This window comes from Acartia tonsa, chromosome 9, assembly GCF_053477335.1.
Source record: "Acartia tonsa isolate MP-2025a chromosome 9, ASM5347733v1, whole genome shotgun sequence".
Classification (NCBI taxonomy): domain Eukaryota; kingdom Metazoa; phylum Arthropoda; class Copepoda; order Calanoida; family Acartiidae; genus Acartia; species Acartia tonsa.
This window is the reverse complement of record NC_137268.1, coordinates 44675895-44693110: the sequence shown is the minus strand read 5'-3', so window position 1 is coordinate 44693110 and position 17216 is coordinate 44675895. Positions and strand designations below refer to the sequence as shown.

General features: G+C 42.3%; 2 protein-coding genes across 2 annotated transcripts in view; both read left to right on the top strand.

The window, feature by feature from the left end:
- Mical (Molecule interacting with CasL) overlaps positions 1–14678 on the top strand; it is a 237842-nt gene extending 223164 nt beyond the window's left edge. The window contains exons 49-53 of the mRNA XM_080171110.1: positions 107–201; positions 3189–3287; positions 13025–13087; positions 13293–13357; positions 14546–14678. Coding sequence (XP_080027236.1) covers positions 107–201; positions 3189–3287; positions 13025–13087; positions 13293–13357; positions 14546–14678 — 455 coding nt within the window. The remainder of the gene's footprint in view (positions 1–106; positions 202–3188; positions 3288–13024; positions 13088–13292; positions 13358–14545) is intronic.
- Positions 14679–14894: 216 nt separating this feature from the next.
- The window catches only part of LOC145327569 (uncharacterized), a 37305-nt gene continuing 34983 nt past the window's right edge, over positions 14895–17216 (top strand). Inside the window, exons 1-3 of the mRNA XM_080171109.1 lie at positions 14895–15065; positions 15584–15666; positions 16885–16974. Of these exons, the coding sequence (XP_080027235.1) occupies positions 15622–15666; positions 16885–16974 (135 nt within the window). The 5' untranslated portion in view covers positions 14895–15065; positions 15584–15621. The remainder of the gene's footprint in view (positions 15066–15583; positions 15667–16884; positions 16975–17216) is intronic.

The window sequence follows — 17216 nt, the reverse complement described above, 5'->3', positions numbered from 1 at the left end:
CATATAATTTGTCATTTTAATATCTGCGAAATGTTTTCTCTAAAAATAACGTTTTCAAATTAACCCTTTTTTTGCCGAGTGGAAAATAATAAAAAATAAATTGTAGGTACCGGCCTATTTAACCCTGGAATGACGAGTAACCTGTACAAATATCAGTTCAAGACTCCGGACTTCACCAAGAACGCACAAGCACAGCAACAGGGAAATTGGAAATTAATAGAAAAGTTATTTCTCGTATCGTATTATAAACGGCTTTCCGCGGATATAGAATGTACAATTATAAGATTAAAACTAGTTTTTTTAGCCCCGGGGTGCCAGAGGCACCGGCTAATAAAACTGGTTTTAATCTTATGATTGTACATTTCTATATTCGTAGAAAACTGGATATAATACGATGCTAGACATAGTTTTTTCGTATGGATGAGAACCGGTTCCTATCCACCGGATTCGAATGAATACGAGAAAATAAAATTTGCTATTTTTATGGGGCCTTGGAGCATACACGTCCAAGGGTGTTTTACCTCCCACCTCAAACTTTAAAATCCCTCATTTTACCCCTTCAAAATTTTTAAAAATACATTACATTTTATCATTTTATCCCTGACCCCTGGGAGTCTGGCGAAAACCTCCACTTTTGAAAAATTATGCCTGTTGTTGTATTGGCTGCTCATAGTCCATTTTCGTGTCCAGGGTCGTCATCAGTAGGTGGGGGAGGGGAGGCTTATGGGGGGGGCTCTGGAGGGGGGCGTTGAAGAGGAGGGAGGCTGGTGAAACTTGGGTGTGATGATAGGAAGGCAGCTACAAGGGCGGGATTATGCCAGAGGTCAATGGGATTAAGGTTTGTGGGGTTATTAGGGCAGGTAAAGAGGTGTTGGACAGTTTCAGGGGTAGGATTGTTGGGGCAGGATGGGCAGTTGGGTGAAAGAGAAGCGTTGATGGAATGCAGGTAACTTTGGAGCTTAGGACAATAATTGGATCTCAATTGGGAGAGGATGGTTCTGTAGTGCCTAGGAAGTTGGATCTCAGAGGGGTTGATGTTTGGAGGGGCGAGGTTAAGGACAGGATTAGGGGGATAGGAATTGATTGCTTGGGTAACTGTAGAGGTGTGGAGTCGGGAGATGGTGGATTTGTAATTTGCAGGGAGGAGAGTGTTCTCAGGGGTGAGAAAAGGTTGGAGGGTCGGGAGGAACATGGATTGGAGGGTGGATTTCTTGGATCTAGGACCAGGAGGGGTTGTGACATTGGGGAAGGATGGGTGGGAAGGGCGGAGGGAGGAGGCCAAGTACTGGGAGCATAAAAGGGAAAGGTGGTTCCGTACTGGTAGGATTTTAGTTTCTTGGTGGAGGTGGCTAATGGGGGATTTTTTGGTGGAACCAGTACAGATGCGGAGGGCTTGGTTTTGGAGGACTTGGAGTTTATCAATGTTGTTTTTGGAGGTGTTAGGAAACCAGACAGGACAGGCATAGGTGGTGATGGGGCGGAGGAGGGTGTTGTAGGTGGTGAGGAGGGTCTCCTTCTGGTGGCCCCATTTGGTGCCAGCCAGACATTTAAGGATTCTGAGGCGGGAGGAAATTTTAGAGGAAATGGTGGAGACATGGGAACTAAAATTGAAAAAGGTGTCAAAGGTAACTCCAAGGATTTTAGGGGTTTTCTCAAGGGGGAGTGTGGAGCCGTTAATTTGGACTTGAGGATGGAGGTTGGATTGGTGTTTACGGTCAGGAGTGAAAAGGGTGACAGTGGATTTGTTGGGGGCGATGGAGAGGCCATTGGTGGAGGCCCAGTCAGCGATTAAGGAGAGGTGGGAGTTGATGGATTCAACTGACTGGGGGATGTCAGGAGATGAGTGGAAGGAGTTGAGGTCGTCGGCATAGGAGGAGGTGGTGGCGGGGGGGTTGTGGGGGGCATCTGCTATGTAGAAGTTGAAAAGGACGGGGGAAATAACAGAGCCTTGGGGGACACCAGTGTGGACAATTCTGGGGGAGGAGTTGGTGTTTTGGTAGGAGCAGAAGGCCATCCTGCCACGCAGGTAGCAGGATAGCCATCTGATGATGTTTGGATGGAGGTTTGAGGAGGAGATTTTTTGGAGAAGGAGGTGGATTGGGATGCAATGGATGCTACGGTTGTACGGCTGGGGGGGAGGTTTTGGTTGAAACCGTTAGCAATGGAGGTGGAAAGATTAAGGAGTGAGGATGTGGTGGAGTGGAGGGGTTTGAAGCCGTGTTGAGAGGGGTGGGTGGAGAGGGATTGTTTAAGGTATGGGAGAAGGAGGCGTTCAAGGACTTTAGCTGCAGGACAGAGGAGGGAGATTGGGCGGTAGGAGGTGGAAAGGTCAGGGGGTTTACCAGGTTTGAGGAGGGCAAAAATTATGCCTAAATTATTTTTTTTAAATTTTCCCGAAAAAATCACCAATCTCCACTGAAAAATTACAAAATTCTTGAACCTTATAAAATTTTTTTTATTATTTTAATCCAGAGCATTTTAAGATTTATTTTGTTTCATGAAGTAATTTCATACTGTACTTATCTATAATACAAAGTAGAACGATGTCTGTCTGTTTGTTTGTCTGTTTGTTTGTAGCGAAGGATCTCGCTAATCGCTGAACCGATCGGGTTCTCCTTCTCATAGGTCCCGGGAAGGTTTATAACTATTTTCTTGGGGGGTGGGACAACCCCCCCCCAAAAAAAAACTAATCCCCCCCCCCCAATTTTTTTTTTCTTTAGGGGCGAAGCCGCTGGTTCAAAATAAAGTATGAATTTAACTGGATGTCAAAGACTGTTCCAAACTTTTAGGAAAAATATATTTTGAACCTATGAAAGTTTCATAATCTTTGAATCCCTTTTTAATTTGTTTATCGATTTTTAAAAATGTATTGACAGAAGAATTTGTGTGATTTAGACTTTGATGAAGCGTTTGACGCAAGTAATGAGAATTAAAATCTTAAAGTTTACATCCGTTAAATTTTAATTAATAAAAAATATTAAATAATTAAAATTAATTGAAATATTTTACATAATAATTTTCATTGAAAAAAATTAAAATCATAGACAAAAAAATAAGTAAAACTTTTTTAATGAAAAAATTTGAAATGAATTGTTTTAGGATATAAAAGTTTTTAAAAGATATAAAAAATCAGAAAATAATGGAGATCTAAAATTTTTAAAAATATTAATTTCTGATTTTTGCATTAGACTGCCCCTCAATATCGGACTATCAGTGGAATTCTCTCAAATAATTTAAAGAAGAACTGGGTCAACTCTTCAAGTCAGAAGGAACAAAGTCAGAAAAAGGTAAGAATATTTCTCGTATTCATTCGAATCCGGTGGATAGGAACCGGTTCTCATCCATACGAAAAAGCCATGTCTAGCATCGTATTATACCCAGCTTTCTACGAATATAAATATGTACAATCATAAGATTAAAATTAGTTTTTTTAGCCGGTGCCTTTGGCACCTCGGGGCTAAAAATACTAGTTTTAATCTCATAATTGTACATTCTTTATATACGGAAAGCCGTTTATAATACGATGCGAGTAATAACTATTTAATTTTCCAAGACTAAACAATTTAGATACATTTTAGAAAGCAAAAAAATCAGAAATAGCTTTCTATAAAAGAATTCTCAATTGAAATAAATTTTAAACTTATTTACAAGTTTTAGTGTTAATTTAAATTAATTCTCCTTCGTTTTATAGAAGCTATCAATGTTTTTTTTTATCTAACTAGAATTTTTATAAATGTACTGAAATCATTTTTTATGGAATCTGTAGCTAAATCCCCACTCCCTTTGTAGTTAATTTTCAAACAAAGCAATACCAGTTTAGCTGGCCCTGGCCTGGGGCTTACAGAACTAGAATTAATATTTATAATTTTTCAGTTTACTGTCCGCGGACAGCTATCTAAAATTATAATACGATATGATAAATACTATTGCAATTTTTTTTTGTAGGACATTCATAGCATATCTTTTTCTAACTCATCTCATAATCGTTCAGCAGCAGTAGGTACTAAGGTACTCAATATAAAAAAGGGATACAGTTGCCACTGTCATTTTGTGTTTGGTTAATACTAATGGGTTTTTGAATTTACTAATAAACATAAACATATAGTTTTATAGTCGAGTTTTTGTACATGAAGCCCTGATACTGCTAAATAAACCATATTTCATATATTTATAACCAAGTTTTAGAATCAAATACATTATCTTAAAAAATTAAGTCCTGTTGTATAAAGTAGGTAGTAAGGTTTTTTTTGTCAGAAGCTTAAGATTTCGGTAAATACCGAACTGATTTAGTTCTCCACTTTAAGGAAGCTCTACATAGATCCAGGGACAGTTTCAGGTTATTTTTTAGCATCTTCCTTCCTCCTCGAATTTAAAGCGAGCCCCTAAATTCTAGAGACGGCTCCGCTAGTATTATATATCAAACCTATATTAGAAATAAATACAAAATTTAAATAAACACAACAATACATGTTTATATATTCAAAAAATGAATTTTTTGTTCAAATGTATGTTTTAAAGATTACACAAAAATATCATATTTCTATTTATTGTTGAAAGTAAAATGTAACTTAATACTTAGCCATAGAGGGTTACATTAAAACTTACATAAAATTACAAAGGGGACTATGCACGAATGAGAGCAGGTGATTCCAAGCACCTTCCAGCATTGAATTTGAGTATTTTTGTGTGTGAATATACTAGGCAGAGAAAAGGGAATTTGATTCTAACAATTCTAAAGGAAAATTTCCCCACAACCCCCTTCCCCTTTTCCTCCCCCTTCTTACCCACCCCTCTTCAGTTACAGAAAAAAAAGATTTAGCCATACCTTACTTCCAAAGGTTTTGTGATTTTTTGTAGAATTGATTGTTAGAATAGCTAGGCCTAATACTAGGTTTCTGTTAAATATAGTTATATTGTGGTATGCGGCAGCTCTGGACCATGCAGAAACCAAGACATTATAGTGATGCTACGCACCCAGCTAAATCCTGTTATTCTACAATTGTAAAGCCACCTGAAAATATGGCAGATAACGGTACTGATTTCATCTCTCAGTTGTCCTGCAATGGAGGGAGGGGTGTTACCCCTCCCTCTCCCATCTTAAGCACCGGAACCTTCCCCTTCAACCACCAAGTTATCAGCACCACCTCAACCCTGAGGATAAAGGATCTAAGCCTTCCCTCACCTGATAGAATCACCCCCACACAGACTGTTGTTGTCACAAGTAATCATCAAACCTTCCCTCTTTAGTACCCAGACCTACCACTCAGCCCCTCTATGCTTATCTACCTATTGTGCTGTTCCATGGGCTATCCTGCCTGCCCCAGACAGGGATAGCCATCTACCTAACCATTGCAATTATCTATGTTTTACTGTATGATTTATCTTTAACTATCTTTATTCCTAATCCATATGTATTTATATTATGTTGTACAAGTTTAGTTATCCTTAGACCTGCAATAAAGAAACAACTGAATAGACTATGTTTATTATTTAGTGATTGCTAGAGAAGCGTAGCTTCTCTATAGTATAGGTGTCCACGTCTGTTCACACTGCCGTAGTCTTTATCCGAACTCTGGTGTCTGCCATTTACCCTAGGCGGATACCACAACTTTTGGTGACAGCTGTGTGAGATTACGGCAAACCACAAGTGTAGAGCAGACGCGCAGCTGAGGCTAAGGTACTCCCAGCAGTGAAACTGGCAAAACTGACACAAGCAACCTGAATTACCCACCCTGGATAGCAAGGTCTAACTCTGCATCCGGCAGTTGTGGAAGTGAAACAGCGAAACCTGACGAAGAACCGCGAGAAGCGCCGCCATCTAACGGAGAATTGAGCGCTCAAAAGGCTGAAACAGGCCTGCGGACCGGCTGAAACAAGCCAAATAAGTGCAAACGGCTGAAAATAGGCCAACCTTACTGCAAGAGATAGCAGGATCCGAACCAGCGGCGCTAGCAGGACGGGACATTCCCTGCCGCCATCAGCCGGATTTGGATAAGCGGCGCTAGCAGGACGGGACATTCCCTGCCGCCGATAGGCTGAAACACGCCACATAGCTGCAAGCGGCGCTAGCAGGACGGGACATTCCCTGCCGCCGATAGGCTGAAACACGCCACATAGCTGCGAGCTGCGAGCCAACATACGAGTGTAGTGCACCAAAGCAGAGAAAACTACGTCAACTCCAAGTATCCTGAGAGGCTACAACGCAGCCACCCATCTAGAAAAACAGATAGTATATCACATTGCAGGGATTACCACCCTGGTGTGATGGTTAAACAATAGATTTATGAGCAAAGATTGGCAAACAATTTGTTGTGTTGTGATAAAACTAAAAATAGAACAGGCTTGGATTTACTGTGTATTGTGATAACAACTAAAAATAGAACAGGGTTGGTAAACAAATCTGTTATGTAATTGTGATAAGGACAAAAATAGAAGCTAGATGTAACATAACAAATGCCCTGATACACAATCTAATCACCTCAAGCCTACAGCACAACAACAATACACCCCTTATTTCAGAGGAAAGGGAGGGGCTCTCTCTCCATTGAAGAGAATACAAACAAGGTGATATAACAATAAACCTAGGATTAAGGAGAGAGGGCAACATTACCTAATTACACAGTTATCTCAAACCCACAGCATTCCCCCCTTCCTCACAGGGGGAACGGACGGATTTACCCCGTCCCCTCACGCGCTTCCCCCCTCCTACCCACGGTGTGGAGCTAGTGACCGGGAACACAGAGCGCCATTTACGGGTAGCGCAACGGAGTGCGGAAATATCATAAAATTCAACGGACAAAGCGGACCAACGAGAGAGCGAGTTGAGGGATAAGTGCGCGTTTTACCTGTGTGCGCGGATTGACGAGCGTAAGCGCGCTGCACGGAAAGGAGATTTCACGCACACACACACACACACACACACACAGGAGAGGGGCCACTCTATAGCATACAACAGAGATATTTTTTTAGGAGAAAAACTTGCAAGCTCCTCCCTCCCTATCTACAGTGTGATAAGGAAAACTAAACCAGTTCCTTAAACCCGCTCAGACCCTCAACATCTTCCTAGCCCTGCCAACCCTACTTCAAAGCTGAGTGGTTAGTGAAACAAATATATGTATATATAAATACCCAAGTGATAAATAGTGTTGTTTTTGTATCATGGGTGCAAGTAAGTGAATACTAACCTCACCATACAACACTGGAAACTGATATGGTAACTGAACGAAAGTACGCCCACCCTGTGGATCTAGCCTGACTTGATGCCCCACACTGGGCAGTGGTGGTGTGTACCTGGACCATAGACCCTCATAGTTGTGAACTATATACAGAGGAAGCGTGATTTTTTGGAGCAAGGAGGAAAGCTAGCTAGTTCTGGGGATATTCCTATACACGTATATATATATATGGGAGTGTAGCCATATATATATAGATAGCCTACCTATCCATATATCTACTAGCGGATACGCTCCTAGAGACATCTACGGATACCTAACATATTCCCTTTTATCTCTAAGCTAAGATCCGCTGGTTATCACAGAAATCAAGAGCTATACTGGAAAGGAGAACAACTCAGGCTCAACAGTTAAACAAGGCGCTGGCACCAACAGACCAACCCCCTGCTACTTATCATGGGGACGCGCCAGCCACAGAAACTCTTGAGCCAGGAGGACCGAGCCTACGGCTACGTGGACTACCACCCTAATTACACAGCTATAGTATTTATAATAGGGGTGAGCCAGCTCGAACCTCCTTGCGGCGCGGCTACTCTACTCTGCTCCTATATCTACAAGATAAGAAATTGTCAGCCCCTAGCCCGACGTGCGGCAATAGAAGACATTCCTGATTGGGCATTAACTGTGTGCCTAGGCCTGCTGCTGGCACTGTGGTGGACAGAAGTCTTCATTTGGACCAGAACCACCAACATCTGTACCCCACTACTCTCTGCTTCTTCATACAAGATACTGCTTCTGTTATTACTTTGGCCTACTGTGTTGAGTACAGTAAACATCAAACACATGCCAGGTCACAGACCCCTGGTCCCTGAGATGCCCTTGTCTGGAAGGGTGACCGAATGGCCGCTGCACAGCTCCTGTACAGTTGGTGCTCAACGCACGAGAAATGGCGATACTGGACTGGGGATTGTTGAACCTGTAGGTGTCCTCCTGGGGGTGTTGAACGATGCAACTGATCCTAATGAGAAGGTGACAAGCTTCAGAGACTTAGTGGCCAGCCCCAAGATGGACACTACCACCAGAACTGAGACTCCAAGGGGGCCCAGCCCTAGGGCCAGTACCACCTGTTTCTGGGGTGGAAAGGTCCTCCCTGGCGCTGGCCTCACCAAGCTGGAGGATGGGGAGCTGTCCCAGGGGAATAGGCTCTTCACCCAGATGCCCGACGCGTACCTGGGGGTGGGGGAGCCGCCACCCAAGCCTCCCTGGGAGCCCCCAGGCATGGAACGACTGGGGACCGGCCTAAGGATGGGGAATGGTGACCTGCTGCAGTGGAAGGCTTTACCCAGCACGGAGGGAGCAGGGTTGACCAGCAGCAGTGAGGCTGTTCCCCCACACTCCAAGACCAGATGCCGCTACTCTGTTGAACCACTGCACACGTCCCAGCCAAGTCCCCCCATGCTGCTGAAGATGGAGGCCCACCAGGATGCAGAGCTCCAACTAGGGAAGTCAATAGGAAGGGCACCCCCTGCCAAAACCAGAACCACCGCAGGGGCTCCCCACCAGCAGCTGACGGAGCCTGGCAGGGACGCAATACCAGCTGGCAACTCTGGCCCAACTCAGGTGGCTACCAACAGCCTGCTGGCAGTCCAGAATGCAGTTCAGGCTACCGTCAGTATGGCATCTTCTGGGCCTTGCTGGTTCAACTGTGGGTACCTGTCCACACACCGGCCACAGGTACCCCCCAGTGATCATAGCCCCCCTTCCGACTGGCACCATCAACGGCCTTTGCTACCAACCACCTGGCGTACCCAGAGGCAGGATCCCTCATGTGGAGAAGCACCTGCAGAAGCTGAGGCCGAGGCTGGCCTCGCCACCCAGGAGAGGAGAGCCGCTGTTGGATGGAAGGGACCTGTGTGTATGGGGAGGAGGCTGAATGTAACCAAGGAGCCACCACAAGCAGCCCAGCACCGCCTGACCCCTAGTAGGGGAGACCCTGTTTGTCAGCTGGTGCCCCAACTGGAGGAGGAGAGACCTGGCAGGTTGATACACCCAGGGGAAGCCGGCCTGATGGGACCCAGCTGGACGAAGGGGCGCTGCCGCTTCAACGGCCACACAGCCGCCAAGTGTAGAACCGGTTGGGACCAGGCAATGAAGAAACACCAGGCAGCCCAACAACCTGCATGCAACCAGTCTGACACCCAGGTCCACCTGGAGGGAGATGCCCAGCTGTCACCCCAACCAGCTGCCGCCGCTGGGGCCGCGGCTACCCAGGAGTCTGTGTCTCAGATTGGGACCATAGTGGCCAGGATCAACGTGCTGGGAGGAGCCTGGACCTCCGCCTCAACCACATGGAACCGGTGTTCGTGCAGCCAACCAACATTGCGGAGCCAGAAGTCCTGCGGCCTCTGCCGGTCGGCCTCAACATGATGGTACCCGTCAGACCGCGTCCCCCGAAGGAGGAAGTAACCCCTGTCACCCCCAGCAAGAGCCGAGGGGCGCTACCCAGCGCCACCGGGACGGTGTACGGGGAGGCCCGGGCGGCCGCCGAGCGGGAGAGGCAAGAGGCGCTAGCCAGCGAGTCTGAGTCGATGTATGGGACGCCAACCGGCGTCGCCACCTGGAAGGAACGAGAGGTGCTTCCCCGCACCACCAAGCTGATGTCTGGGGCGACAACCGTCGCCGCCACCTGTGAAGACTGGGGGGTGCTATCCAGCGCCCCACGCTGGTGCCTGGGGCGACAACCGTCGCCGCCACCGAGAGACCTGGACCCCTGTGAAGACTGGGGGGTGCTATCCAGCGCCCCCACGCTGGTGCCTGGGGCGACAACCGTCGCCGCCACCGAGATACCTGGACCCCGGAACGAGCCCGCAGCCCCAGAGGAAGGGGTGACACCCGTCACCCCCAGTCAGCCAGAGCCCCCAGCCAGCAGGGAGAGTCCAGCTGTCCCTCACCCTCAACTGCATCCAGCTGTCTACCTCCCTCAACCAAGCCAGGGTAATTGTATTGCACTGGTGTACCTGGAAGTTTGGGCTGGGTCAAACTTGCCTGCGCCCCCTGCATCTGCCCCAGGAACCAGGATATCAGCCATTACCAGCCAAACTGAAGAAGCTTTGACCGCTGCCTGGGGAGTAACTCAACTAGAGGCGCCAAGTGCCGAGCCTAACCATAGAAGTAGAGGATCCCCAGCAATTATGTCTACCCAAGATGGAGACGATGTGCCTGGACACCTTCAGGCTAGGGGAGGAAATCCGGAGCCTTGTGCCTCCAGTCCACCAGCAGCAGTGGCCGTGGATGGGCCTGTCTCCCAGCCAACTAGAGCGGAGCCACCTTTGCAGATCCAAGACAGCCTCCGGCATAAGGGATGGACTGTTACCTTCCCCTACCCTGCAGGTCTGACTGCCATGCACCACCCTGCCAATGTCCAGGCTGAGCCTGAGAGAGGCAACGCTCCTACAGTATGGCAACCACCACCTGCCCGCGTTGACAGAGACCCTGGAAGCCGAATGAACCTGACCAGCCCCGAGGGCGAAGGAGCTGCGCCTGCATCCAGTAGCCAGCCTGCCAGCAGCAAGGTGACCAACACGATGGAGACCACCAGCCCAGTAGAGAAACCTGAAGAGGCGTGTACCAGGCGGCTGTTGGTCCAAGCCCCCTCATGTGCTGTGCCACCCCTGGAGGGTGCCAGGGTGGCCTCAGAGGTACACATCCAACAGCCAGAACATCCAACAGGACCAGCTACTCCAGCAGAGATAGCAGATTCCGTTCGACCCGGGGAGGGCTGGAGTCTACCACCGTTCAGCAGCTGGTATCCTGGCGGACCCATTCTTCAAGGACAACAAACCGAAGGCCGCAATCACTGTCGGAAGTCTGGCGGTGCAGACAACCCCTCCCAGCCTTCCGAGGGGAGAGTTGTGGTATGCGGCAGCTCTGGACCATGCAGAAACCAAGACATTATAGTGATGCTACGCACCCAGCTAAATCCTGTTATTCTACAATTGTAAAGCCACCTGAAAATATGGCAGATAACGGTACTGATTTCATCTCTCAGTTGTCCTGCAATGGAGGGAGGGGTGTTACCCCTCCCTCTCCCATCTTAAGCACCGGAACCTTCCCCTTCAACCACCAAGTTATCAGCACCACCTCAACCCTGAGGATAAAGGATCTAAGCCTTCCCTCACCTGATAGAATCACCCCCACACAGACTGTTGTTGTCACAAGTAATCATCAAACCTTCCCTCTTTAGTACCCAGACCTACCACTCAGCCCCTCTATGCTTATCTACCTATTGTGCTGTTCCATGGGCTATCCTGCCTGCCCCAGACAGGGATAGCCATCTACCTAACCATTGCAATTATCTATGTTTTACTGTATGATTTATCTTTAACTATCTTTATTCCTAATCCATATGTATTTATATTATGTTGTACAAGTTTAGTTATCCTTAGACCTGCAATAAAGAAACAACTGAATAGACTATGTTTATTATTTAGTGATTGCTAGAGAAGCGTAGCTTCTCTATAGTATAGGTGTCCACGTCTGTTCACACTGCCGTAGTCTTTATCCGAACTCTGGTGTCTGCCATTTACCCTAGGCGGATACCACAATATTAACTAAAATAACCTTTCTCTAGGATTTTATAGGAAAATTTTTAAAAACTTTAAGCATTTTTTGAAGAGGTATCATCAAATAATTTTTTTGCGTTCTAAGTGCAAAATTAAATCATGGCAAAAATTTATCAAATTCTGTAAAAAATGGTTTATTGGACATTGGGCTGTTGATTACACTAGTCTCAAAAGTTTTATAATAACGTTGGCTTAACAACTTTGGGGACTTTTATTGAATTTTGATTGGTTTGTTTATTAACTTGAGTGTTCAAACGTTTCAACCACTAATTGTAATCTACAGAAAGGGTAATTTTGTGTATCATCATTAGGGATGTTCATCAATTTATTGTCTTATTAAGATCTCTGGTATTGTCATCTCTTTCCCTCCCTGTGTTATTCCACAAGGGCGTCCAACCTTTTTTATTTGAAGGGGGGGGGGGGGGGGTGGAATCAAAATTAAAGATTTTGGGGGTGCCCCCAAATTCATTTTTTGGGGGGGGGGTAATCTTTAAACCATATAGGCAAGGACGTCCAAGCTTGATATTCTTTTTTTTTGTGGGGGGGGGGGGAGAATCAAACTTACCCCCTAACACTTATCCAATATAAAGTTGAGAGTAAAATAAACCTATTTTACATATTATATACAATTAAATTGTAATCAAAATTGTTTTAACCTTATTTTTGTTTCTACGTTCAGGAATTTAAAACAAGAACAATTTAGTCTAATAGCAGCAAAGCTTTATACATTTTTAAAAAACTAAATGAATAGAAACATTTGTGGAATTTAAATTAACTTAAGCCAAAATTGGATTATATTGGTTAAACTTTAGATTAAAACAGTAGAGGGGTAGGGGTTAAATAACTTTATGTCTCCATCCAGTGGACCCTGTGCAGACTTTCAATTTGTATTTAAAAGACCAAAGATTAAACTTGCAGAGAAGCTTCGCTACTAACAATGTTTGTCCTTGTCAGAGTGTATGTTAATTGTTTATATAGTATACACCTAATTTCGTTAACATATAAAAATTTCACTCACACATTTATATTTTAGTTCCACATTTTTTCTAGGCAAATTTATAATATTACCATTGGATAAATGATTCACAGTTGTAGGTATCCATATTTTCCCCCAAAACATTATGTAAACATACTTTTGATTTGAGATATTTTTCACAGTCCAACAAAAGATTGTGCCAATTTCATCTTTCCCCATCTTAAATCATTTTGTATTCTTCACTAAAATTTTAGGTTGATCCCAGCGAGATTGATGCAAGGTTGAGATCTTTAATGGACAGACTTTCCAGCCAACAGGTACATAGATAGATAGACAAATAGATAAATAGGTTACTTGACATATTCATTGACAGATATCCACTCATATAGATAGATAGATAAAAAGTTAGAGTGATAAATACATATTGATGAATTGATATGATATACGGCAGAATGATAATTCCAGGTAGTAGTACTTTTAGTCTATATTAATTTTTATGAATTTTAATATCATATTTTTCAGTCTCTATTGAAACCAGCTGAAAAGCCATCAGCACAGATGCAACATTATCTTGAATCTACTAACAGGTGAGTTCTAGATTTGATAGATATACAATAAAATGATGAATAAGGGGGGGGGGGGGTTGACACATTTTCGTTCAGGAGCTGCAGGCCTCCAGGTCCTCTCTGTACAGGTAAAAATTAAAAAAAATTTTTTTTTAAGAGTTAGAAGTCAACTTATGAAACAAAATATGCATTTTTTTTCTTCAAATATGTGAATAACATTCAAAAATATGCATATTTTGTTTCATAGGTTGACTTCTAACTCTTCAAAAAAAAATTATTTTTTAAATTTTTACCTGTACAGAGAGGACCTGGAAATCCTGCAGCTCCTGAACTTGGAGGCCTATCCAAAAAATCTTTAAACTTGGGAAAATTCATCATATAAGAATGATTTTATCCCTAATAACCTATCCTCTCAGTCCAAAGATAAAGCCTATACTCACTGTTTACGCAAATGGATAGATAGACAGAACGGTATAAAAAATGTTTATTTCGACAGAGTGGACAATTTTTAGTGTCCTTGATGATCAAATAAGGTGTTAGCAGAGAATTATTGCAATTACAATAGTTAAATAAAACTATGTGCAGTTTAGCTTATTTTGTTTAATTTGAGTGCTGATAATTTACTTATCTTTAGTGTCCCAAACATCTATTCCCTTTTAATCCCTTATATTGTAACAATACCATTCCCTTACAGTTTACACATCCCTCTTTCTCGGGGAGGGGGGGAGGGGGGCGGGTGGTTCTCCTTAGAGTACTTAGTGTAAGAAATAGAAAGAATTATATTAAAAATTAGGGTTGGGCCGGATACTTTTTTGGCCGTATACCGGATATCCGGCTGATTTCAAATGCCGGATATCCGGCGTTGGCAAATATCCAGATATCAGGCCGGATAACCGGCCAAATTACCAGATATTAAAGTAGTAAAAAAAAAAATTCTTCAGAAATCTTATATAAATTTACATAAAATTAAACTTATTCAGAAAAAATGTTCTTCTGGCTTCAATAATAAGAAAATTATAGCCATTTAAGATTTTAAAAAGCAGAGATTTTTGGTGTAAAGTATAAAAAATTATAGAGCCGGATATCCGGCCGGATAGTTTCAATATCCGGTATCCGGCCGGATATTGAAAATGGCCGGATATTCGGCCGGATATCCGTCCACACCGGATATCCGGCCCAACCCTATTAAAAATATTATACCAATTTCAGGAAACCAGAAAGCAGCCTTGCTGCTAGCAGGCTGCGTGACTCTACAATATCACCAACAGCTTCCCTATCAACGGCTACTAGTTTGACGGCTTCTGGACCTAAGGGCTATGTTAGCAGTCAGGAACTTTTATAATCTATTTGTCATTCAATATTAAGGAATATGAAGTTTAACTTTTTTTGTGCCTTTCGAATAATCGTCTTTGTTCTAAAATATCCAGTAAGAAATATGAATTAATCTATTCCTAATTCCTATATTTTATGAATTATTTAGTATCTGAGATATGCATAAATGTCTTCTTTTTTCTAATTTTATTTTGAATTTTGGGGTTGAAATTATATAAGATTTAATATCAGGAAACTACGGCTGTAGCGTCAACAGCTGAAAAAACAGACTCAGCTGTTTTAGCTATTGACGATGACACAACAGCTGATAAGTCACGTGATACAGAGGATAAATCAGCTGATGATAACTCAGAGCCACAAACAACTGTTAGGAAACTAGATCTGAAAACTGATATTGGTGAGTTGAGTTGAATTTTTATTTTTGTTTGATTGACTTTAGAAAAAAACGTTTGATGGTCGTTGATAAATTCGCCCAAAATTTCCTTTTTCTTCTAAAATATCAGGAATGGTACTATTTTAAAGTGAGTCGAGATTTTTTTGACATTTGGGTCATTACCTATCCTTTACATATCACAAAATAGCCCAAAACCTGTACAGAACTACTATTAAACTAATAAAAAGTTTCGGTAATCTATAACCTATTACTTTTTAGTAGCCTAGGGGCGGAAGGGCAGAAAATAGCATAAAATATTCAATTTTAAAATTAGAATAGCCTAAAATCATCATAAGACCTATAAGAAGTTTCAATGTTAAGGAGAACATTATCAGTTCATTGGTTGGCGTGATCCTTACCTTAATACCTATAGACAAAAAAAAGGTTGCTACTTTATAAGAAGAAAATTAAGCTTCTTTTAATAAAGTTGGTGTCTACATTCTTCAAATCACACACACGCAAACACATTCTACTACTTTTAGTCGAGGCCAAGAATGTTAACCTGAACTTGGGAGAAAAAATGAAACTTTCAGACGAGGGAGCACAACTTAGTCTAGATAGTCAGGTAAGATAGATAGATAGCTAGATACCTAAATATTTAGATGGACATTTAGTTTTCTAGATAAGATATATGGATAGTTAGATATATAGATAGATAGAGGGATAGTTAGATATCTTGATAGATAGATGGATAGTTAAATATTTAGATAGATAGTTATAGTTAGAAGGATAGTTAGATAGATAGAGGGATAGTTAGATATCTTGATAAATAGATAGATAGTTAGTTACAGTTTTGTTGTTAGATAGTTAGATATCTAGATAGATAGATAGATGGATAGTTAAATATATAGATAGATAGTTATAAGGAGGATAGTTAGATAGATAGATAGAGGGATAGTTAGATATCTTGATAGATAGATGGATAGTTAGTTACAGTTTTGTTGTTAGACACAGGTGTGCACAAAGATTTGCCAGGCGTAGGGAATATTCTTAAAAAAAGGGGAAGGCACGCCTTTCAAATTTAAATTAAAGGGGGTGTTGACTTGACTTTGTACTCCCTTCACGCCCATGGTTAGATACATGTATAGAAACAAAGATGACAACATCCATAAAAGCGAAGCACTGAAACGGTAGGACAAACCGACATTAACACTTGTATAGTGTCAGAACTGAATAATCAGAATATAAAAGTATAAGAGTCGAAGCAAAATTGTAAGTAAATTTGATGAAAAACTGGCTGATACTGGATAATGTTTATGGATATACTTACATTTTTAGGACTTAGTTATAGAGTTGCTTCGCTTATAATATTGTACTTTGTGGTCCCAGGAATCAATATACCAAAAATCAGATCAAACGGATAATTAAATCACATAAAAATTTTTGCTGTTAAAAAAGTAGAAAAATCAACATGTTTAAAATGGACGTACGGACATTCTGGTAATAATTATAGAGTTGCTACGCTTTCTAAATCGTACCTAACTACTACAGGAATCACCATGCAAAGTTTGAAATCGATAGGACAATTCTAACATGCCTAAATTAACGAAAAAAGCTATCTATCTCGGACGGACGGACGGACCGACCTTAATTATAGAAAAGCTTCGCTTTTAAAAATAGTAATTTGTAATTATAAATGGTAGGTAAATAAGTGGTTGTAGATATTTCAGTGGATATTTGGATAATAATTTTTGATATCTTCTAGGATTTGGGAGATCTTTGTGGTTGAAAGTTTCATACATAGTTATTTATCAGATGTATTAATAACAGATAATTATTTAAGGCGCAACTCTGCAGTGGAGAGGATTCATTTAGTTCATTGTCAGATTCCAGTGATGAGTCAGAAACAAGTCTAGATTCGGAACACAAACAGGTAATGTTTTTTAACAGAACTTTTGGAGCGTCTCTTGACTGTGGATTGTTAAATGGGTGCTGTTAAAGATTATTGATTATTGGCTTTGGTTGCAACTTTTAAAAAATCTAGATTCTGTATTTGATTTTTTGTGTAATTCTAGAACGGCTGCTAATGAATATGCTTGCGCCTTACTTAAAATGACGACTGGTGCTGTTTTATTTTTTTTTTGTGAGGATTAAAATAAAGAGATTCTGAATTTG